Below are 25643 nucleotides of genomic sequence, written 5' to 3'. Positions count from 1 at the left end.
GCTGAAGTTTTGTATTTAGTCTTCTTCATAAACGAAAGGAAACTAATTGTTCCATTTTGCTTCAATACAACTCGTGGTGGAGGGCATAACAAGTTCGGCCTGCCGAACTTAACGACTTTCTAACTTGTTACTTGTAAAAATTGTCTAATTATTTAAATAAGGAACAAACAATATTTTAAAAACAAGTAAGAGAGGGCTATAGTCGGATAGGGCCGAACACTACACTACTTGCACTGGGCATTAGTTTTCCACGATTTTTTTTTTATATTATTGCGACACGTTATATGTTATTTTAGAATGTGTATTAAGAAAAAATGTGATTTTTACGGAAATGACCAAAGAACAAGTAAGAAAGCACCAGTTAGATGTGCCTCTGACCAAGAAATAAAAAGAAGCAAACCCCATAATTATACCGTATATAAAATATATTGATTTTGTATCACAAGTTTGCTTCAAAATTAGTGGAATAATGTGGGACTATACTAAATCACTGGCATTTGCCAACAATTTTAATTAGCAAACATCTGCTTCAAACTTCTGTTGAAAAAAATTCAAAACTATCCGAGAGGAGCTCTTAAACTGCACTTTCTCCAAATTAAGTGTAGAAGGTACTCGAAAGAGTGGATCGAAAGAGTCTATATTCGAACCCGATGTATGTATATGTAGGAGGAATAACATAACAAATAGAGTGCTCCCTTCGAAAGTTATCGTTCACACCATTTTTTGGAAATTGTTTGAACTCTTGTGGGGAAGGATTGCCCGATATGGCGCATCTTTGAACTTTAACATAGTTTGGGAAAAATATTACGAGATTCAAAATTTTGTTCGAAGGCAGACGGTAGGGCTAAATCGAGTCCATATTTTCTAAACGAATCCCCTCCAAACATACTTGGTCTAGAACCGACATTTCTATTAGGCACATATTTGGTCAAGATAAAAGAAGACTAAATAATATATCGGGGTATTGCATCGCTTTTTACCAAAGGTTATACACAAACTTAAGACCCCGTTCAGCATTGCAATTTGCATCAATTAAAACAAATATAAATTTCTCTATCATGTTTAAAACATTTCTATAATGATTGCGACATTTTCTAGCATGAGGTAAATGTACTTATTTGCAAACAAACCTTAACGACAAGGAACCCACTTATATGTTTTACAGTAGTTCTGTTATTCAACCACTATATTGCTATAATTTACATGGCGGAGAGGTCAAGAGTTAGTTTTCAAGTTTCGCGTTCCTATTTTGTCGGAAAATGTCCACCAGAACTCAAAATATGGAACAAAAACTAAATGTGAATATTTTCCCAAAAAAATTATGGCCGATTTTACCCGCTAAATACTATCCAAGATGATTGCTATGTTTTTTTTTTGACCAGAACCCTAACCTCGTGAAAAATTTTCCAGTATTGAACTATAACTACGACATCTAGGTTGATTATGATTACACTGCACAATTGAAACTGCGAGATCCATGTATAAACTATGCTGTAACTCTGTTATCTGACTTCGTACTTCAACATAATAGCTGTGTTCCAGAACTAAAAAGTGTTTACAATTTTTACGACTTTTACACATTTTACTCGAAAAATCGTTCCCGTACACAAGAAAGTTGTAAAAAGTTCACTTCTCTTTAAACAAAAATGGCGCTGAATGACGCTCTCTTTAAAAACTTTTTACACGACAAATTTGGGCGAGTAAAAAAATAGTAACATGGTTGCCGGCGTCTGATTGGCTGATACGCCGACTTTGACATTTGTTCCAGTTTTTTGACGTATTTCCCATTTTTGCGTTCCCGAACTATTTCAAAAAACTTGTGTGTAAGAACAAATTTTTTGCAGTTCTCTCTTTTACGAGTTTTACCATTAAAAAGTACGGGAACAAAGCTAATTAGTATAGAGAGTTCCTCTTTCAAATATAACTTACGAGGAAGGAACATGCCTTCCAGCAATAAAGATATATATTCATTAAATTAAAAATTGTAGCAAATTTCACACAAACGTTTTGGTTCATTTTACCCGCTTAATATTATATGATCATCACGTAAAATCGCAAGCTACTCAGACTGCCATTGCGACATACAGAGCCGCTACAAATATGGAAAAACATTTTGTTTTTGGTCCATTTCACCCCATAAATATTTCACGATCATCGCCAACTATAGGGGTCTATTCTGGTCTGAACCCGACCTCCATATACAATTTCGTGACGATTGGTTCATAATTGCGGCCTGTAGCGTGATTACAATTTTTAGTGGACGGACGGACACACGTCTCAAAATCGCTTTATCTCGCCGAGTTATGAATTTTGGTATACCACTTATTTCGCGGTGTTACATGAATTTTTCGAAAAACAAATTTATAATACCCTTTCCACATTGTTGTGTAGGGTATGATAATGTTTTGATATGTACATTGACTACAAGGACCCTAATGAGCCCATAATAAATAGAAATGCATACATTGAAAATGTGGATTTCAACCCGTATGCCATAATAGGAAGCGGTTCACTTAAAACTTCTTATAGAATTAATTAAAAATATCTATTGATAGGCAATTTTAGCTATCTTCATATTTCACACTAATTTTCGCAAAATTCGTAACCGACCGAATTTACCACATTCGTGCTTTTAATTTATATAATCTTGAATTTTATTTACTATTCTTACTCTTATTATCAAAACATCATACATACAATTTTTCATCACAATTAACAAACCACACATGTACGGTACATTACCGGTACGTTATGTTTTAGTGAACCGACCAGCGGTACATTACGACCATCGTACTGTACCGCAGCCGGTTCACTAAAAAATCGTAGCGTACCGCAGTCGGTACACTAAAAATCGTAGTGTACCGCAGTCGGTACAGTAAGATTTTCGTTGTGCTCCGGTACAATATCACTAAAATATTTTTTAGTGTTTGTGTACCGGTACGGTACATTATCATAGTGTACCTATCCACCTTGGTACGGTACAGAACGGTACGGTACGATACCATAGTGTTTATTTTCGAACACTGGTTTATACACCTTTTTAGCGGGGTCATCATCGCTCATTCTTATGATATGGCCTAGCCAACGCAATCGCTGCATCTCGATACGTTTAACAATATTGATGTCGTTGTACAGCAGATACAGCTCGTGGTTCATACGACGTCGATATTCACTGTCAACGCAGATTGGTCCGTAGATCTTTCGAAGAATTTTTCTCTCAAACACACCAAGCACTGCCATGTCTGCTTGCGCAAGTACACAGGCTTCGGAGCCATACATCAGCACGGGTAGTATCAGTGTTTTGTACAGTGTTATTTTTGTTTGACGAGATGTGGCTTTGTTTTTGAACTGCTTACTTAAACCAAAGTAGCATCTGTTGGCCAATATAATTCTTCTTTTTATTTCACAACTGATGTCGTTTGTTGTGTTTACGGAGGTGCCGAGGTAGACGAAGTCTTTTACTACCTCAATATTATAGGAACCAACTTCCACAGCCGGTCCGAGCTCAATGGACGCATTGCGCGTCGACACCATCACTTGGTCTTCTCACAGTTTACCGCCAGACCCACTTTAGCAGATTCTCCTTCGACCTTCATAAAGGTATCAGTTACTTCTTTTACTGATCGGCCTATGATGTCTATATCATCAGCATAAGCAAGTAACATGTGACTATTGGTGTAGATTGTGCCACTTCTTTTGACGTTTGCCTCTCGTATAACCTTTTCCAGCAGGATGTTAAAGAGATCACACGAAAGGCTGTCTCCTTGTCTGAAACCTCTTTTGGTACCAAACTCTTCGGAGAGGTTCTTTCCTATTTTAACTCAGGACCTCGTGTCAGTTAAAGTCATTTTGCAAAGACGGATGAGCTTTGCGGGGATACCAAATTCAGACATGGCTTGGAATACCTTTGAACGCAGCGGGCTGTGGAAGGCTACTTTATAATCGACAAAAAGGTGGTAAGTGTCGATCTGCATCTCTTGGGTCTTCTCCAGGATTTGCCGCAGGGTAAATATCTGGTCAATGGTGGACTTGCCAGGTCTAAAGCCAGATTGGTATGGTCCAATTATCTCGTTGACCATAGGCTTTAGTCGTTCGCACAATATCCCTGACACGATCTTGTAGGCAATAGGGAGTAGACTTATGCCCCTACAGTTAGAGCATACAGTATTATCTCCCTTCTTGTGGACGGGGCACAGGATACTCAGGTTCCAATCGTCGGGTACTCATTCTTCCTGCCAGATGGTGCTAACTAGCTGATGAATACACCTTATCAGCGTGTCGCCTCCGGTTTTGAACAGCTCGGCTGGTAAGCCATCGGCTCCTGCTGCCTTATTATTCTTCAGCCGATTTATTGCTGTCTTTACCTCATATTGGCTGGGCGGTATACATTCAATACCATCTTCTGGGATTGGAACTGTGGTATCTTCGTCGTCTTCGCTGCTATTGGATACCAACAGTTTTGAAAAAAAAATCTCTCTATGCCATAAAAGTTATTTTCTCTCGCTCTTGAGAGAGAGAACATGTGACAAACGTTGAAAACCAATATAACAACAAATATTGGTTAAAAATCTTAAACAAATTTCAATGAACTCGTTTATCGGTCGCTTTTTAGTAACATTTTAATGTTTGATAAATATTTTCCCAATATGTTTGAAATATTTTATCGACATTCAACAAAAATATGGTGATGAAGGTTTTAATCAAAATTTTCGGGTTGTCTTTTTTTTCTGTGACGGAATAGTTTTTGAGGAGAAAGTCGAAAAGTCCATTGTTTTTTTTTTCTTTTATTTAGTAACTTAAACATTTACGATTAGTGTATTATAAAAACTCCACAGTTGTCTAGTAAAACCTATCTAGATTGTAAGTTTCTTCTTTTCTCAATAGTAAGTGGAGGTTGCTTAGCCAAATGCAGGGACAAATTATTATGTACCTCTAAATCTTCTAATTTTGATGTGGTGGAAAATTTATAACGCTTGATTATTTTGGCTATTGCAACTCTAAGGGCGATTTCGGCATAACGCATTCCTAGAGAGAACAAAAAATTATAAAAATATAAATTTTAGGACCATGTTAGTTGATATTGTTTCAAAAATTTTTTCACGTCACCTACCTATACAACTTCGCTTGCCTTTGGCAAATGGTATAAACGCATATGGATGACGTTCCTCGACGTTACACGGTAGAAAATTATCAGGATTAAATTTATTGGCTTGTGGACCCCATATGTCTTTACTACGTTGTAATTCATAAATATTAATTAATAATTCAAGGCCTTCGGGTACAACGATGCCATTGCTCAATGTAAAGCTTCCGTCAATAACTAGGCGCCCAATTAATGGAATGGTGGGGAATAGTCGCATTGTCTCCTTTATGAACATATCCAGGTAGGTGAGTTGCGTAATGTGTTCATAAGACATTTCAAACTCTCCATTATCGTTGTCGGGAAATAGTTCACATATTTCAGCATATGCTTTGTCCTGCTGTTCAGGATGCATAGCTAACATAAGCATGGTAAAATATAATGTAGACGAATTAGTTTCAAAGGACTGGAGGCAAAAAAAATAAATAAATGGTGTTTCAATTGGTTTCGTGAAATATGTATACATTTTACAGAGTACTTATGTACATACCGCACTAAATAAATGCATCATACTCGATATGGCAAGATCATTTTCAAGTATATTACATTTGATGGTGTCACTGATGTGTTTGACAACCGCAATATCATGGCTAGCCCAATACTCTGGATCATTTCGTAAACCAGTTGCGTAGTATTTGTATGCCTGAAAGAAAAGGAAAATAATGGCAAATCGTCCAAAAACTGGTGGACTTATACTAAATTTCGATAATACCTTAATGTTTGACTTTGTACACAAACTGATCGAAATATTTTTCTTCTTCCCAAAATGGTTTGATCGAATAAAATTTGTTAAGCTACTTTATGACATTATTACTTTTTTTCTTTCTCATAATTTTTTATGTTTGGGGATTTCTAATGCAAACTTATATTTTGCTGAAGTTTCTATACAAAAAATGTACTTCATTAATAAGTTTTGTAAGAAATATTTGCAAATTTTTTGTTTACATACTCTTTTTGAAAGAAACTTCCAATGAAATCTGAATAACTTCTTCATGTCATTTCATTCCACTATCAAATACGAATTCAGCAATGAATGTACTCCATGCTTGCTTTAGCATATTCGAGCTATATAAAGGTCTCGAGGTACACTCATCCTGTATCAAAAAACTACGATTTCAGTGTTGTGGGAATGGAAGTGCATGAAAATGTCTGTTGGACAAAATGTATGAAGGGTTCTTCGCGGACTTTGTGCTATATTCACAGCCTTCAAAAAAATTGTGTTATTTGTTGCTAAACAATAGGAAAAATATGAAGAAAATGTAATTAATTTGCTAAAATCACGACGTCCTTGAAAAATACAAGAAAAAAGGTGTTGTCACGGCATGTTAGCGTTCAGAGCCAAACTCATTACTTTCAACGGCAGCCCTAAGCGTTTGCCATGCAAGCACAACTACTTACTTACTTATTTATTTAGCTGGCCCATTACAGAACATTTGTTCCATAGACCGAACTAAGAAAAGATCTCCAATTCTCTCTGTTTAGTGCTTCGCTTTTTAGAATACCGCGCCTTGTCATCTCTTCATCCTCTTGTTTGCGCCATCTATTCTTTGGCCTGCCAATTCTGCGTGCACCGCCATGTGGCTCGAATTTATACGCCTTTTTAGCATCTCGATACGTTTAACTATATTTATGTCGTTGTACAGCAGATACAGCTCGTGGTTCATACGACGTCGATATTTACCGTCAACGCAGATCGGTCCTTAGATATTTCGAAGAATTTTTCTCTCAAACACGCCAAGCACTGCCTTATCCGGTTTGCGCAAGTACCCGGGCTTCGGAACCATACATCAGCACGGGTAGTATCAGTGTTTTGTAAAGCGTTATTTTTGTTTGACGAGTTGTGGCTTTGTTTTTGAAGTGCTTACTTAAGCCAACGTAGCATCTGTTGGCCAATACAATTCTTCTTTTTATTTCACAACTGATGTCGTTTGCTGTGTTTGCGGCGGTGCCGAGGTATAGGAAATCTTTTACTAACTCAAAATTATAGAAACCAACTTCAACAGTTGGTCCGATCTCAATGGACGCATTGCACGTCGACACCATCAGCTTGGTCTTCTCACCGTTTACCGCCAGACCCACTTTAGCAGATTCTCCTTCGACCTTCATAAAGGTATCGGTTACTTCTTTTACTGATCGTCCCATGATGTCTATATCATCAGCATAAGCAAGTAACATGTGACTATTGGTGTAGATTGTGCCACTTCTTTTGACGTTTGCCTCTCGTATAACCTTTTCCAGCAGGATGTTGAAGAGATCACACGAAAGGCTGTCTCCTTGTCTGAAACCTCTTTTGGTACCAAACTCTTCGGAGAGGTTCTTTCCTATTTTAACTGAGGACCTCGTGTCAGTTAGAGTCATTTTACAAAACCGAATGAGCTTTGCGGGGATACCAAATTGAGACATGGCTTGGAATACCTTTGAACGTAGCGGGCTGTCGAAGGCTGCTTTAGAATCGACAAAAAGGTGGTAGGTATCGATCTGCATCGCTTGGGTCTTCTCCAGGATTTGCGCAGGTTAAATATCTGGTCAATGGTGGACTTGACAGGTCTAAAGCCGCATTGATATGGTCCAATTATTTCGTTGACCATGGGCTTTAGTCGTTCGCACAATATCCCTGGCACTATCTTGCAGGCGATAGGGAGAAGACTTATGCCCCTATAGTTCGAGCATAAAGTCTTATCTCCTTTCTTATGGACGGGACACAGGATGCTCAGGTTCCAACCGTTGGGTACGCGTTCTTCCTGCCAGATGGAGCTAACTAGTTGATGCATACACCTTATCAGCGTGTCGCCTCCGGTTTGAAACATCCATCAGCTCCTGCTGCCTTATTAATCTTCAGCCGGTTTATTGCTGTTTTTACCTCATCTTCGTCGACTTCGTTACTATTGGATACCAATAGTTTGGAAAAATGCTCTTTCCATATCCGAAGCACAGAGATGGATGTGCCAGTTCCAAAGCCATCAGTTTGATGTTTCACTCTTTGGTAGAATTTTCGGACTACATTTTGTGTCCTGTACATCTCGATTTGTTCACACTCCCGCTTTTCCATCTCTCTCTCTTTCCTGCGGAAAAGACGTTTCTCCTCTAAGCGTTGCTTCTGATCGTAAAGTAGCCCTATATGGCGCATTTTTCTCTTTGCTAGCAGCACGACACTCCTGGTCATACCATGGATTCCTTGGTGGAGGTTCTGGTATCCAAGTACTGATTTTGCTGCTGTTTGCATGGAGTGGGCAATGTTTTGCCATTGTCCTAATATGTTATCGGGACGAGGAGTGCTTTGATTAAGCAGTTGGGCCAGTTGAGTAGAATATGCTGTGGCTATCTGTTGTGATTGCAGCTTACCGATGTCCAACTTCCGTGTTGTGTCTGTTCGCACATTGTTTGCTACGTTTAGTCTGGTACGTACCTTTGCTGCAACAAGGTAGTGATCCGAGTCTATGTTTGCACCTCGTAACGATCATACATCCAACACGCTCGATGAATTTCATCCATCTATCACAACGTGATCAATTTGATTTCTTGTTCTTTGATCTGGCGAGAGCCAGGTGCCCTTATGAATATCGAGATGCTTAAATCTGGTACTGTTAACTACCATGTTTTTTGCAGCTGCAAAGTCTATCAGCCTCATACCATTGTCAGATGTTTCACTGTTGAGACTGAATTTCCCGACTATTGGGCCAAAGATATTCTCCTTTCCAATTTTGGCATTAAAATCGCCTAGTATAATTTTAACGTCATGGGCAGGGCAACGGTCATAAGTAGAGATGGGCGCGTGCCTAAAAAATTAGACACGAACATGCACGAACACGGACCAAAATTTTTATGCACTTTCACGCACAAACACGGTGTTTTTCGAGAAGGCACGAACACGCACTACTCACGGCACGACACGCGCCCACCTCTAGTCATAAGTTTCTTCTAGGCGCTTGTAAAATATACACTCTTTGGTCTGTTCGTCCTTGTCTTCAGTGGGAGCATGAGCACAAATAAAGCTGATGTTGAAGAATTTAGCTTTTAATCGAATTGCAGCAAGTCTTTCATTCACTGGGGTGAAGCCGGAGGGTAGATGTTTATACCTCCGACCAACTACAAATCCGCAACCAAACTCATGCTTTACGTCATGGCAGCTATAATACATGCGTCACCTTTAGGTGTTGCTGTGTATGGCGGTAATGTCGGCATTGTACTTTTCAGATACATCTGCCAATGCGTAAACTGGACCTTCTCTATAAAGAGTGCGAACATTCCAGGTGCAGATTCGTAGATCATGGTCCTTAAAACGTTTGCGGGTTTCGTCAACTTTAGAGGGGTTTGTTTTTCTTTTCTTTCGTTTTTTCATAGTAGGCTGTTTGTTCTAGGGGAAGGTTACTAACCCGACGGCAAAACCCAAGTTTTTAACGTTTTTATGGGAGAACGCGCGGCACATGTTAGCTCACTACCTTTTACGGGTGTTAAAGGCAGTTCCCCGGGTGACACCACGGGGAGGTCTAAATGGGCAAATACCCATTGTTGTTGCATTTGAAAAAAGAAATGTTCGATGACAGAGAAACCATTCCACAGCCGATATGTCTGATGAGCGTGTCTACCAACAGCGAAACACGCATGTCACGTAGTGGTGGTTGTGTGGATTCGCAATCGGCCGAAAATATATATGGAGCTATATCCAACCCTGAAGCGATTTCGATATAACATTCCGGAATCGGTCAATAAATGCGATCTGTACATTGCAAACGCACGGACGGACGGATATAAATAAATTGATTCAGAAAGTGATTGAATGTATATCCCTAGAAGGAGCTATAGGTCTATTTCTTTCCTTTTGTATTTGTATGTTACATACAAATTCACATAGACATAATACCCTTTACCACAGTGTCCAAAAAGGTACGGAAGCTCTTCAATTACAAAGGTAGGTTTGTACAGTTATTATTAAGTGAAAAATATGTAGGTAAAATAAATTTTTCTGAGGTATACTACGTTTTCTACCTTTTATACGTTTTCTGCGGGTATAAGACGTTTTCGACGTTTACAACTTTCTGACCGTCGTAAGCCTATAAGCCTCCACCATAGTATGGAGGGTATATTATGTTTGTTTTTCCGTTTGTAATGATTTAAAATAAGCATTAGCGACCATATAAAGTGTACATAGGGATTTCTGAGTGAAATCGGATACTTTTTCAAAACGAGGTTTTTGATTTCCTTTTCTGTTGTCCCATGTTGATGCTGCTCATCAGCAAAACATTTTAGTATATTTTCAGATTTTTTTTACTAACGGTTCCAGAGATATCACGCCTTAAAAAAGTCGAATCCTGTAGAAATTATGCGCAGAAATTCTCATAACATCTTTAATATTGGACCAATTTGAATTCTGTAAAACCTATATGTAAAGAAATGCTCATAACATATTTAATATTGGTTCAATTTAAAAATCTTTATTTGTATGTTTTTTGTTTTATCAGCTATTTAATAAAAAATAGTAAAAATATTTACACAATGGGCTTGGATGCAATTTTCGCGATTTAATACTTAAAATCAATTTTTAACAATGATTGCACTCTTAGATTTTCGTGATTTTTTTATTAAACTACGATCTATTACAGAAATGCTAAGTCCTATATGGTAGTGGGATTCGCATGATTAATATTTTTTCTTAATTTTTTTAATTTGATTAATACAATTTTTCCTTTATTTCCGTGTGAAACATATATTATTTTAGAAAAAAAAAATCATTTTAAACAGTTGTTTTGTTGTTTTATTTTACAAGTTATCTTAAACATCTTAAAAACTTCTTCAATTTGCAATTTTAAGAATGGTTTAGCAATTAGTGTATCTGCATTAGTGGCTATTACTGAATTAAGTTTTTTGTGCCCGGGATAGGGGTGCCGTGACATAACTCCCAACGGACATAACACCCAAAACGATTTTGGGAGTTATGTCCGCCTTGGTTTGCGGACATAACTCCCAAATTTTTTGGGAGCTATGTCCGACCCCCCTTAGCGGACATAATTCCCAATGGGAGTTATATCCGTTTTTAAAATTTAAGTGATTTTTATTTAAATACAATGAACTTTAAGTTCATATGCATTTTTCATTTCATAAAAAAATTTATAATTGATAATTGAAAATTTTTAAGAAAATTAAGTACAAAATAAGTAGTAATCGAACTATATTCAAAATTTGCCTTCAAACCTATTTTAAACGAAAAATGCTGCCTACAGGAAAATAAAAATTTTTGTTAAAATTCACAAATACTTTCTGAAAAAAAATCGCGCGATTTTTTACGAAAATATTTTCACAATTTAAAAAGATAAAAAGTTTTTGTAAAAATATTCAAATGCTTTCTGAAAAACGAAAAGCGCCGCAGGCGAAAATATTATTGAAAAAAATCGCGCGATTTTTTACAAAATATTTTCACAATTTAAGAAAATAAGAAGTTTTTGTAAAAATATTCAAATGCTTTCTGAAAAACGAAAAGCGGCGCGATTTTTTCAAAAATATTTTCACAATTTAAAAAGATAAAAAGTTTTTGTAAAAATATTCAAATGCTTTCTGAAAAACGAAAAGCGCCGCAGGCGAAAATATTATTGAAAAAAATCGCGCGATTTTTTACGAAAATATTTTCACAATTTAAAAAGATAAAAAGTTTTTGTAAAAATATTCAAATGCTTTCTGAAAAACGAAAAGCGCCGCAGGCGAAAATATTATTGAAAAAAATCGCGCGATTTTTTACAAAAATATTTTCACAATTTAAGAAAATAAAAAGTTTTTGTAAAAATAATCAAATACTTTCTGAAAAACGAAAAGCGCCGCAGGCGAAAATAATTTTGAAAAAATCGCGCGATTTTTTACTAAAATATTTTCACAATTTGAGAAGATAAAAAGTTTTTATAAAAATAATCAAATACTTTCTGAAAAAAGAAAAGAGTCGCAGGCGAAAATATTTAAAAAAAAAAATCGCGCGATTTTTTACAAAAACATTTTCACAATTTAAGAAGATAAAAAGTTTTTGTAAAAATATTCGTGATTTTGTACAAAATTATTTTCACAATTTAAGAAAGTAAAAAGTTTTTTTAAGAGTGTTCAAAAATATTTTCACAATTAAAGAGATAAAATCGAAAATATTTTTGAAAACGAAAATCGCGCGATTTTTTACAAACATATGTTCACAATTTAAGACAATAAAAAGTGTTTGTACAAATATTCAAATACTTTCTGAAAAACGAAAATATTTTTGAAAAAATAGCTCGATTTTCTAAACAAATATTTTTACAATGTAAAACTTCTCCTAACTGTTACTTACATAATTTCGGGCATAATTTCGTTTTTAAATAATTTTATGAAATCAGGAGGATTTTGTGGATACTTTGGTATTGGTTGGCACTTAGGCCTACTCAAATGTATAATTCCGCTTACATTCTAACTTCTACTCTAAAATTTAAAAGAAAGTATAACTATAAATTTCAGAATTAAGCAAAGAAATCATTTATAAATTAAGAAAAAACATCGTTGGGAGTTATGTCCGCAATTTTTTTGGGTGTTATGTCCGCTTTGCTTCACGGACATAACTCCCAACGAATTTTGGGAGTTATGTCAACAAAGGGCAGCGGACATAACGCCCAAAATCATTTTGGGAGTTATGTCCGGGCACCCGGGATAGGTTTATCCAGTGCATATTTCACATTCAAATCTTTCGTATTTAAATAATACTGTGCAACAAATTGGAGGTGAACGTCTGGGGCACGGAAAATTCCTCTTGGGGAAGAAAGACCTTGGCGAGTATATTAAGAACCCCGAAAGACAGATCCGCCTTGAGTCGAACTTCCTCGTAAGCCATCAGGAATTAACGTTATATCTTTGTTCACTGTTGCTTTACCTTATTTTTGCGACGACATGTCTTCAGTCAAATCGAATGAGGATTATTTTCGTTGAGCACTTCAACCTTCTAACTCACTTCTTTCAATGTCCTTTTTGTCCTTTATTTTAAGAGCGGCAATACAAGTACCACGAGATAACGTTTTTCAGCTTCGAAATATTCTGCAAAAATGTCGCTCAGAAAATTTTAGGTACGGCTTTCATTGACAACTAATCGATTTTGTCGCGTTTTCGTTGTCGTTTTGTGTATTTACCCTGTTTTTGGTCAGAAAAAGACTATATTATGTTTTTATACCCTCAGCATTTATGCTAACGAGGGTATACATATCGACGCCTACAAACAATAGTATGCTAAGTCGACTTAGCATGTTTTTAAGTTCTTTACATTTTTATATTTAACGTCCTTTAACTTAAATTCTGTCAAATTTTGGTAATGATCGGACAATCCGAACAGAAGTTATAAACAAATATTTACTTAGCATAGCACTGAAGGTCAAAAAAATTTCCAAACTTTTAGCGCTTGTCCTGCAAAACTCGCTTTTCAGAATTAGCAAACTATTATTTGGAGGTGTCGAACGTCCTTTAACTTATACTCTGTCTAATTTTGGTAATGATCGGTCAATCCGAACAGAAGTTATAAACAAATATTGACTTAGCATAGTACTGAAGTTCAAAAAAATTTCCACACTTTGAGAGCTTCTCCTGCAAAACTCACTTTTTAGACTTAGCATACTATTATTTGGAGGTGTCGATATGGCAAAAACCAAAAATTCCATTTGGAAAAAATTAAAAAATTTTTTTGCGAGCACAATCTGGTTTCAAATCTGTTCGCGTTCACAAAATTAGACGATGCGCGCAAAAGTTATAGCGGTTTTTATTCTCATTACTTACTTACTTACTTAGCTGGCCCATTACAGAACATTTGTTCTATAGGCCGAACTAAGAAGAGATCTCCATTCCTCTCTATTTGTTGCTTTGCACTCTGGAATACCGCGCCTTTTCATCTCATCATCCACTTGTTTGCGCCATCTATTCCTTGGCCTGCCAATTCTGCGTGCACCGCCATGTGGCATGTATTCATACGCCTTTTTAGCGGGTTCATCATCGCTCATTCTTTTGATATGGCCTAGCCAACGCAATCGCTGCTTCTCGATACGTTTAACAATATTGATGTCGTTGTATAGCAGATACAGCTCGTGGTTCATGCGACGTCGATATTCACCGTCAACGCAGATTGGTCCGTAGATCTTTCGAAGAATTTTTCTCTCAAACACACCAAGCACTGCCATGTCTGCTTGCGCAAGTACCCAGGCTTCGGAGCCATACATCAGCACGGGTAGTATCAGTGTTTTGTAGAGCGTTATTTTTGTTTGACGAGATGTGGCTTTGTTTTTAAACTGCTTACTTAATCCAAAGTAGCATCTGTTGGCCAATACAATTCTTCTTTTTATTTCACAACTGATGTCGTTTGTTGTGTTGACGGAGGCGCCGAGGTAGACGAAGTCTTTTACTACCTCAATATTATAGGAACCAACTTCCACAGTCGGTCCGAGCTCAATGGACGCATTGCGCGTCGACACCATCAACTTGGTCTTCTCACCGTTTACCGCCAGACCCACTTTAGCAGATTCTCCTTCGACCTTTATAAAGGTATCAGTTACTTCTTTTACTGATCGACCCATGATGTCTATATCATCAGCATAAGCAAGTAACATGTGACTATTGGTGTATATTGTGCCACTTCTTTTGACGTTTGCCTCTCGTATAACCTTTTCTAGCAGGATGTTGAAGAGGTCACACGAAAGGCTGTCTCCTTGTCTGAAACCTCTTTTGGTACCAAACTCTTCGGAGAGGTTCTTTCCTATTTTAACTGAGGACCTCGTGTCAGTTAAAGTCATTTTACAAAGCCGGATGAGCTTTGCGGGAATACCAAATTCAGACATGGCTTGGAATACCTTTGAGCGCAGCGGACTGTCGAAGGCTGCTTTATAATCGACAAAAAGGTGGTAGGTGTCGATCTGCATCTCTTGGGTCTTCTCCAGGATTTGCCGCAGGGTAAATATCTGGTCAATGGTGGACTTGCCAGGTCTAAAGCCGCATTGGTATGGTCCAATAATCTCGTTGACCATTGGCTTTAGTCGTTCGCACAATATCCCTGACACGATCTTGTAGGCAATAGGGAGTAGACTTATGCCCCTATAGTTAGAGCATACAGTCTTATCTCCCTTCTTGTGGACGGGGCACAGGATACTCAGGTTCCAATCGTCGGGTACTCGTTCTTCCTGCCAGATGGTGCTAACTAGCTGATGAATACACCTTATCAGCGTGTCGCCTCCGGTTTTGAACAGCTCGGCTGGTAAGCCATCGGCCCCTGCTGCCTTATTATTCTTCAGCCGATTTATTGCTGTCTCTACCTCATCTTGGCTGGGCGGTATACATTCAATACCATCTTCTGGGATTGGGACTGTGGTATCTTCGTCGTCTTCGCTGCTATTGGATACCAACAGATTTGAAAAATGTTCTTTCCATATCCTGAGTACACTATCTGTATCAGTTACCAAATTACCTTGCTGGTCTCTACAGGAGGATGTGCTTGTACCAAAGCCATCAGTTTGATGCTTGACTCTTTGGTAGAATTTTCGGACTTCATTCTGGCTCCTGTACATCTCGATTTTTTCACACTCCCGCTTTTCCATCTCTCTCTTTTTCCTGCGGAAAAGACGTTTCTCCTCTCTCCTTTTCTCCCTGTATCTCTCTCGTGCGCTACGCGTTGCTACGGATTGTAAAGTAGCCTTATATGCCGCATTTTTCTCTTCGGTGGCAGCACGACACTCCTCATCATACCATGGATTCCTTGGTGGAGGTCTCTGGTATCCAAGTATGGATTTTGCGGCTGTTTGCATGGAGTGGGCAATGCTTTGCCATTGCGCTGATATGTTATCGGGATGAGGAGGGCTTTGATTAAGCAATTGGGCTAGTTGAGTGGAATATGCTGTGGCTATCTGTTGTGATTGCAGCTTACCGATGTCTAACTTTCGTGTTGTGTCTGTTCGTACTTTGTTTGCTACGTTTAAGCGGGTGCGTACCTTTGCTGCAACAAGGTAGTGGTCCGAATCAATGTTTGCGCCTCGGAACGATCGTACATCCAACACGCTCGATAAATGTCTTCCATCTATCACAACATGATCAATTTGGTTTCTTGTTTTCTGATCTGGAGACAGCCAGGTGCCCTTATGAATATCGAGATGATTAAATCTGGTACTGCTAACTACCATGTTTTTTGCAGCTGCAAAGTCTATCAGTCTCATACCATTGTCAGATGTTTCACTGTGGAGACTGAATTTCCCGACTGTTGGGCCAAAGATATTCTCCTTTCCAATTTTGGCATTAAAATCGCCTAGAATGATTTTAATGTCATGGGCAGGGCAACGGTCATATGTTTCTTCTAAGCGCTCGTAAAATATATCTTTGGTCTGTTCGTCCTTTTCTTCAGTGGGAGCATGAGCGCAAATAAAGCTGATGTTGAAGAATTTAGCTTTTATTCGAATTGCAGCAAGTCTTTCATTCACTGGGGTGAAGCTGGATACCAGATGTTTTAGTCTCCGACTAACTACGAATCCACAACCAAACTCATGCTTTACGTCATGGCAGCTATAATACAGTGCGTCACCTTTAGGTGTTGTTGTGACGCCTTTCCCAATCCATCGTATTTCCTGTATGGCAGTAATATCGGTCTTGTACTTTTCAAGTACGTCTGCCAATGCGAAGACTGCACCTTCTCTATAAAGAGTGCGAACATTCCAGGTGCAGATTCGCAGATCATGGTCCTTAAAACGTTTGCGGGGTTCGTCAACTTTAGAGGGGTTTGTTTTTCTTTTCTTTCGTTTTTTCATAGTAGGCTGTTTTTTCTAGGGGAGGGTTACTAACCCGACGCCCAAACCCAAGTTTTTAACGTTCTTATGGGTGAACGCGCGGCACATGTTAGCTCACTACCTTTAACGGGTGTTAAAGGCAGTTCCCCAGGTGACACCACGGGGAGGTCAGTGTCCACTTGGGATGAAAGAGGGACCAAGATAAATCCTGGGCTTTGCCATGTTAAAACCGGTCAGGACCGTTCCTTGGTATCTTCCATCCCCTACGTCACCCTTTTTATTCTCATATACAGAAAAAATATTTAAAAATGTCTTATTTGTTGTTATGACAAAATGTATGCATAAATCGTTAACAGCATTCCATATCTTTTCGTAGATGTTTAAATAGTTATTAAATTTATTATTATTTTCGCGGAAAATCAACAAATAATAAAAAAAATTTTGAAGTAAATCCAAATTATCCAGTCCCAGCGTCCGTACAAACCCTCAAAAAATAAATAAAAAAAATATATGCGGAATCTAGACAATGCGTAGAAAAATATGATACCAAATTTATAGAGATTGGGTACATAAATTGCATATTATAGCAACAACAAAAGAGAAAAACTTACTGTTGGAAAATATTGTTGCAAATATATTTTTTGGTGGAAAAAATCAGAAAAAGTATTTGGGAGTTCTCCAACTATTTCGCTAAAATCCCATACAATAATTAATTTGTACTGCTAAAACTTCATCAAAAAATATAGTTTACCATCGTGAAAGCTTATTTGCTTACTGTGATAACCTATAAGGATAGGAAATTAAGAGTAATATTGAAATTACAATCATTAAAAAAATGTGGAAATTAAAATGCCTATTATTCGCGAATTAGTTAAAATCAGTTGATGCATACGATTTTGATGCGCATCCGGTTTCAGTAGCACCCATCAAAAATACGTCTATATACACATATTTCAAATAGATTCTTCAAGAACCGCGGATGTGCCTCCACATTCTATTTTTGGTAAAAAAACCCATATTACTCGCGAATCTCTGTAATCTATGACACGCGTTTTCGCAAATATTATATTCGCGTATAAAGGATTCCATTTACGTAACAATTTTTAAAGAAAATCGCGGTTTAGTACGCCGATTTGTCAAAGTAAATTTTTGTTGATTTTCCTATATTCAGGGTATCTATATCCGCGGTTTTAGTGGATTTATTCGTTCGCGAATGCGCTCATTAGATCTGTCGCGTAAAAAAATAAATTCACGCGGGGTACAAAGCAAATTGAATGGCACTTGTAAATTTAAAACGCAAAAAATACGTTTTTTTTTAAAAAATCACGCATCAAATATTGGCCTTTAGACTCCAATTACTAGGATGCTGTAAGGAGCACACTCATGAGGTATGCATTAAACGACGTAAAATCACGAGTTCTATAATCCTATTATGATTTTTGAATATTATCATGTTGCGCGTCCGAATTATTAAAAAAATTCAAAAAACCCCGAAATTCCGGCTTCAAAATGTCAGCATCAAATTTAGGTGGATGCAGTGGATATATCGAAAAATGATACACTAGTATCATATTGCCCATGAAGTTTTCTTTGAGTTTTTCTTTGGGCATATTTCTATAAAATGCAAGGTTAAGCCAGAAATCGGAGGGGAGCATAAAAAAACTTGTTGGCTTCAACCCATTTTTACCTATTTTTCTACATTGATGCCAACACAGTCGACCTTATGGGATTCCTCCTAAAACACTTAATTTTAAAGAATTTCAATTATACTATATAGAATATGTTAACAGTTCGCTAATTCTGAATGGGTGAAACTCGGATTCATCGATTGTAAAACATTTTTGGTTTTCGCCATATACACTTTCATACAGGCAAAATGTGCCTCATCGAAATAATGGTTTTAGGCCCAAAGAATGTTTGGACGAAATGTGTTTCAGACAATTTGGAGTCGATTGAGCAATGTCCGTCCGTCTGTCTGTCTGGCTGGCTGGAGCGCACAATAACCCTCGGACGGATAAACCGATTCGGTTCAAATTTTGGCTTTTGTAATATTTTACCCAAACTTAGTTTAAGTTCGAAGATGGGCTATATCGGTCCACTCTTTCCGTTACCTCCCCCGCAAAAGTTCGAAAATGTTCGGAAAATTTGTGCGCACGATAACTCTTGAAGGGAGTAACCGATTTGGTCCATACTTTGCCCATCGTGAAGCGTGTACCAGACTTAAATAAGGTTTCAATATGAACTCAATCGGTCCACTCCTTCAGGTACCTCCACCACAAAAGTTCAAAAAATCGGAAAAATTGTTCGTACGGTAACTTTTGAAGGGAGTGGCCGAATTGGTCTATACTTTACTTTATATCGAAATCGGTTCAGATTTGGATATAGCTCCCATATATATTTTCGGCCGATTTAACGTATTTTCAGTACCACACACGCTATATATTTCGATGAGATTTGGAATGTGTGACTGAATTCGGTCTAGAAATAAGTGTACCAAATTATATCGAAATCGGTTCAGATTTAGATATAGCTCCCATATATATTTTCGGCTGATTTCAGGTATTTTCTGTACCAAACACGCTATATATTTCCGATTTCGATGAAATTTGGAATGTGTAACTGAATTCGGTCTAGAAATAAATGTGCCAAATTATATCGAAATCGGTTAAGATTTGAATATAGCTCCGATTTATATTTTACATATTCCCAGTGGTGTAGGGTATCTATAGTCGGCCCCGCCCGACTTTGATCCTTTCCTTACTGGTTTTAAAATCGCAAAGTGAAGGCATTTTTAAGATGGTTAAGATAAATTCTACAAGTGTTAAAAAAGTATTTTCGTTGTTTTCTGGTAAAATAGTAAATGTTTCACGCAAGAATAAAGGAATATTATATAGTATCAAAAAATTAAGAAAAAATATTCAAATCCCACTACCAAATAGGACTTAAAGTTTTTGTTATTGATCGTAGTTTAATACAAAACAATTTCAAGAAAATCGAAGAGTACAATAATTGTTAAAAATTGATTTTAAATATTAAATAGCAAAAATTGCATCCAAGCCCATTGAGTATTTTTATACCCTACACCACTATGTGGTAAGGGGTATTATGTGTTAGTGCATTTGTATGTAACATACAGAAGGAAGCGAGATAGACCCATAGTTCCTTCTAGGGATATACATAGAATCACTTTCTGAGTCGATTTATGCATGTCCGTCCGTCCGTCCGTCCGTCCGTCCGTTCGCAACATACAGGTCGCATTTGTTGACCGATTTCGCTGAAAATTGGGGAATACCATTTTTTTAGCCGTCGGAAGATCAAGTTCGAAGATGGGCTATATCGGTCCACTCTTTCCGTTACCTCCCCCGCAAAAGTTCGAAAATGTTCGGAAAATTTGTGCGCACGATAACTCTTGAAGGGAGTAACCGATTTGGTCCATACTTTGCCCATCGTGAAGCGTGTACCAGACTTAAATAAGGTTTCAATATGAACTCAATCGGTCCACTCCTTCAGGTACCTCCACCACAAAAGTTCAAAAAATCGGAAAAATTGTTCGTACGGTAACTTTTGAAGGGAGTGGCCGAATTGGTCTATACTTTACTTTATATCGAAATCGGTTCAGATTTGGATATAGCTCCCATATATATTTTCGGCCGATTTAACGTATTTTCAGTACCACACACGCTATATATTTCGATGAGATTTGGAATGTGTGACTGAATTCGGTCTAGAAATAAGTGTACCAAATTATATCGAAATCGGTTCAGATTTAGATATAGCTCCCATATATATTTTCGGCTGATTTCAGGTATTTTCTGTACCAAACACGCTATATATTTCCGATTTCGATGAAATTTGGAATGTGTAACTGAATTCGGTCTAGAAATAAGTGTGCCAAATTATATAGAAATCGGTTTAGATTTGGATATAGCTCCCATATATATTTTCGGCCGATTTCACGTATTTTCTGTACCAAACACGCTATATATTTCCGATTTCGATGAAATTTGGAATGTGTGACTGAATTCAGTCTAGAAATAAATGTGCCAAATTATATCGAAATCGGTTCAGATTTGGATATAGCACCCATATATATTTTCGGCCGATTTCACGTATTTTCTGTACCAAACACGCTATATATTTCCGATTTCAATGATATTTGGAATGTGTGACTGAATTCGGTCTGGAAATAAATGTGCCAAATTATATCAAAATCGGTTTAGATCTGGATATAGCTCCGATTTATATTTTACATATTCACAGTGGTGTAGGGTATCATATAGTCGGCCCCGCCCGACTTTGATCGTTTCCTTACTGGTTTTTATTAATTTTTTTGTTAAATAGCTGATAAAAAATAAAACATACAAATAAAGATTTTTTCAAATTGGACCAATGTTAAAGATGTTATGAGTATTTCCCATCGTGAAGCGTGTACCAGACTTAAATAAGGTTTCAATATGAACTCAATCTGTCCACTCCTTCAGGTACCTCCACCACAAAAGTTCAAAAATTTTCGGAAAAATTGTTCGTACGGTAACTCTTGAAGGGAGTGGCCGAATTGGTCTATGCTTTACACATCCTAATATATCTACCAGATATAGATCAGGTTCAAATATGGACTATATTTGTCCACTGTATCCTGAAAGAAGTGAGTTAGAAGGTTGAAGTGCTCTACGAAAATAATTCTCATTCGATTTGACTGAAGACATGTCATCGCAAAAATAAGGTAAAGCAACAGTGAACAAAGATATAACGCTAATTCCCGATGGCTTACATGGTCTCTAGCAAAAACTTCATTACGCCATAATGCGGAAGTTCGACTCTGGCCTTAGGGGTTCTTAATATACTATCCATGAGCTTTCATCTCCAAAAGGAATTATCTCTGCCCCAAAATTTGTGTTCACAGTGTAATTATCTTCTGAAAAAATCACATTAAGATTTGGTAGATTATTCGGCTCGGATGCCCAGTCATATAATTCCCGAGCTGTATTTATTTGACCATTAATTTAGCTTATTGTTCAACTGGTACAGTAATTGCTAAACCATTTTTAAAATCGCAAAGTGAAGACGTTTTCAAGATTTTATTTTATTATTTTTTGTTTTGTTTTTTTTATTATTTTTCGTTAAATAGCTGATAAACATACAAATAAAGATTTTTTCAAATTGGACCAATATTAAAGATGTTATGAGTATTTCTGTGAATAAAGTTTTTACAGAATTCGAATTTTTTAAGGAGCGATACTTCTGGAACCCTTAATCAAAATCAAATCAAAAATCTGAAAATACACTGAAATGTTTTGCTGGTGAGCAGCATCACCACAGCAAGAAATAAAGGAAATCAAACCCTCATTTTGAAAAACTGCCCGATTTCACTAAAAAATCCCCATATATTTATTCTTGATCAGGATAAAATTCTGAGTCGATATAGCCTTGGTCGTCTGTTGTAATCACTCTAGCGTCCGCAACAATGTCCGTAATTAACCAGTGGTCACAAAACGTGTCCACCAATAATTATCAACATAGATGCATGTTTTGGTATAGCCCCCATATAACGGCCCCTTCAGATTATTCGAATTTTGAGGATTTTGGCTTCATTTGTGCACCGTACATTTGATATTCCCCGTGGTCACGAAATATCTGCTCCAAAAATTGTCACAATGGGTCCATGTTTTGAAACAGCCTTCATATAATGTTTCGGCCGATTGAAGAAATTTGTGATCTTTTTTCTGACCTTATTTAGACTTTTGGGTACCTGTTGTCACAAATAATCTCCACCTAAAACTGTGGACAGGAATGAAAACAAACTAATATTTTATGCTGGAGGGTATAAGCAGTTCGACCCGGCCAAACTTAACGCTTCTTTACTTGTTGATATTCTATATGTTTGAGATTTTTTCATTGCCACAAAATCGGCAAATTTAAACAAATAGATTCAATAAATCCCACAAAATATCATTATCATTAGCATACATATATATGTATGTATCTAACTTCTTGTACTTACACCATCTACTAACCGCCTAACCGCATCTACAGTCTGTCGTGCATCTTTATATAGTGTTTTATCAGCTAATTTGAGAAGGTATTTGAACTGATAAGCAGCCTTAAACAATACATCTCCAAGATATGCCATGACACTGAAAGAAAAAATATTGTTTTAAAATTTAAGTTCGTGGTAGATGTTGTTGTATGATGAAGCTGGTTCTTTGTACGAGGGCGGTTCGGAAACTTCTTAGCCTATCAATGAAAGAGAATAGTTAGTTTTTCAAAAATATTTTTATTTTTCAATATAATCTCCTGAAACTTCAATACACTTAGTCCAACGCTTTTCTAGCAATTCTATCCCTTGATTAAAATAGTTTTCCTCAAGGTCTTCAAAATAGTGGTTTACAACTGTAATTGCATCTTAATTTGAGGTAAAACGCTTGCCAGCAAGGCATTTTTTTAGATTTGGGAACAAGTAAAAGTCACTGGGAGCTAAATCAGGAGAATAAAGTGGGTGGTCAAGCAACTCTTACTTTAATTCGTTGATTTTAGCCATTGTTAAAACACTCTTATGCGCTGGTGCGTTGTCTTGGTGAAAAATAATTTTTTTGTGTTGTAAGCCAGGACGTTTTTCTCGAATTTGTACATTTAATTGATCCAAAAGGTTGCAATAGTACTCTGAATTTATTGTTTTACCCTTTTGCAGATAGTCAATCAATAAAATACCTTTGAAGTCCCAAAAAACCGTTGCCATAACCTTACCAGCCGATTGAATTGTTTTTGCCTTCTTTGGGGCACTTCCTCCAGCTTCAGTCCATTGTTTGGACTGTTCTTTTGTCTCTGGAGTATAGTGGTGGATCCATGTCTCATCAACAGTTATGAAACGACGCTTAAAATCCATTTTATTTCGCTTAAAACGACCCAAACAAGCTTGAGAAATGTTCACTCTTATGCGTTTTTGATCGACTGTTAACAAATGCGGCACCCATCTTGCAGAAAGCTTTTTCATCTGTAGTTCTTCATGCAAAATTAAATGGACTCGACTTTTATTCGTCGATCATTTAATACCATACCATGCACTTTGGCTACAATTTCTGTTGTTGTTGCTGTTTTTGGACGTCCACTACGTGGTTCATCTTCATTGCTTGTACGACCACGTTTAAATTCAGCAACCCAATTTTTTACTGTTGCATATGAAGGAGCACTTTCACCTAACACATTCACCATATCATTATGAATTTCTTGTCCCCATAAACCTTTTTTATGTAAATATTTAATGACAGCACGCATTTCTAATTTTTCCATTGTAAAAAAATTGCGGATGTGTCTTTTTTGAACACCTGTTTCTATATGAAGGAGTTGCCAGACCGAAACAAAACACTTAACTTTTTTCTGTTTATACCGCGCTTTTTGTGCTAGGCTAAGAAGTTTTCGAACTGCCCTCGTATAGTTCATTCGTGTTCATACCCCGATATTTGTTTGGCAAGCAATTTCAAATCCAATGACTTATTCCTATCTAAGTCTCGTCCCAATATTGTCTCTATAAGCAGGAACAAACAAAAACTCAATGTAAAATATAATTTTTGTAAATTGCAGAAATAATAACTAACTTACCGCCTGAAATACTGAATGTGTATTCACGACAAAATACCAAAATATCATATGAATTTTCCATAACATGACATTTATCCATTTCAGCAAATAATTTAGTCATCTTTTTTTGAAAGATGGGTATAAGTGCAATAACTTTTGGTAATTTAAATGCAACATCCATTAATCTTCTATGTGGCTGCCATTCGTTTACTATGAATAGAAATAAGTGAAGCACATTTTTAATGTCTTATTAATATTTTTATGATCAGATATGTATGTATGTACAGTGTGTATCACTCAAATTGCTGCAAACTGAAATAAAACAAATATTAACATTAATAACGATTTGAGATATTTGGTATAATTGTCAATAGGTTTTTGTGCATAATTTTAAAAGCGATTCACATTGTTGCACAGTGGATCCAGCCGTTGGCCAAAAATAAAAAATAACTGAATATCAAATTTTTGGTAAAACATCTGGCAAATCTAACAGCTATGATATGGACCTTTTTAAACATTTTTTAGTTTTTGTTTCATCCGAAAGCGTTCATCTTATGAATAGCTCCCAAATCGAAACATTTTATTACATATTTTTTGTAGTGAGTACAAATTAAAATTTACATGCAGGTAAATATATTCAAAATATCGTGAAACTAATACTTATTGCAATAGCGTAATTTTTTTTAATATCGTTTTAACGTGGTGTGGAATTCCACTTAGCTGTATGTTTATACCCTACACCCCACTGTGGTAAGGGGTATTATATGTTAGTGCATTTGTATGTAACATGCATAAGGAAAAGAGATAGACCCATAGTTCCTTCTAGGGATATGCATAGAATCACTTTCTGAGTCGATTTATGCATGTCCTTCCGTCCGTTCGCAACGTACAGGTCGCATTTGTTGTCCGATTTGGCTGAAAATTGGGCCAGATCATTTTTTAGATGTTGGAAGAACGCTATTGCTTTTGGTGAAAATCGGTTCAGATTTGGATATAGCTCTCATATATATTTTCGTCCGATTTGAGGTATTTGATGCAGCAAACACGCTTTATCTGTCCAATTTTGATGAAATTTGGAATTTATGACGGAATTAGGTCTTAAAATAAATGTGCCAAACTACATCGAAATCGGTTCAGATTTGGATATAGCACCCATATAAATTTTCGGGCCGATTTGACGTATT

At 36.9% G+C, this 25643-nt stretch overlaps 1 protein-coding gene across 2 annotated transcripts in view; it reads right to left on the bottom strand.

Annotated features, from left to right (window-relative positions):
* Positions 1–4768: 4768 nt before the first annotated feature.
* Positions 4769–25643, bottom strand: part of LOC141396455 (probable cytochrome P450 313a4) — a 32507-nt gene continuing 11632 nt past the window's right edge. For both annotated transcript variants that reach the window (XM_073971926.1, XM_073971927.1), the window contains 6 exons: positions 24481–24669; positions 24334–24406; positions 22886–23018; positions 5631–5783; positions 5111–5546; positions 4769–5025 (listed from right to left, as the gene is read on the bottom strand). In XM_073971926.1, coding sequence (XP_073828027.1) covers positions 4850–5025; positions 5111–5546; positions 5631–5783; positions 22886–23018; positions 24334–24406; positions 24481–24669 — 1160 coding nt within the window. In that variant the 3' untranslated portion in view covers positions 4769–4849. The remainder of the gene's footprint in view (positions 5026–5110; positions 5547–5630; positions 5784–22885; positions 23019–24333; positions 24407–24480; positions 24670–25643) is intronic.

This window comes from Musca autumnalis, unplaced genomic scaffold, assembly GCF_047663935.1.
Source record: "Musca autumnalis isolate F117 unplaced genomic scaffold, ASM4766393v1 scaffold_3, whole genome shotgun sequence".
Lineage (NCBI taxonomy): Eukaryota > Metazoa > Arthropoda > Insecta > Diptera > Muscidae > Musca > Musca autumnalis.
This window is presented reverse-complemented; position numbering and strand designations above follow the sequence as displayed.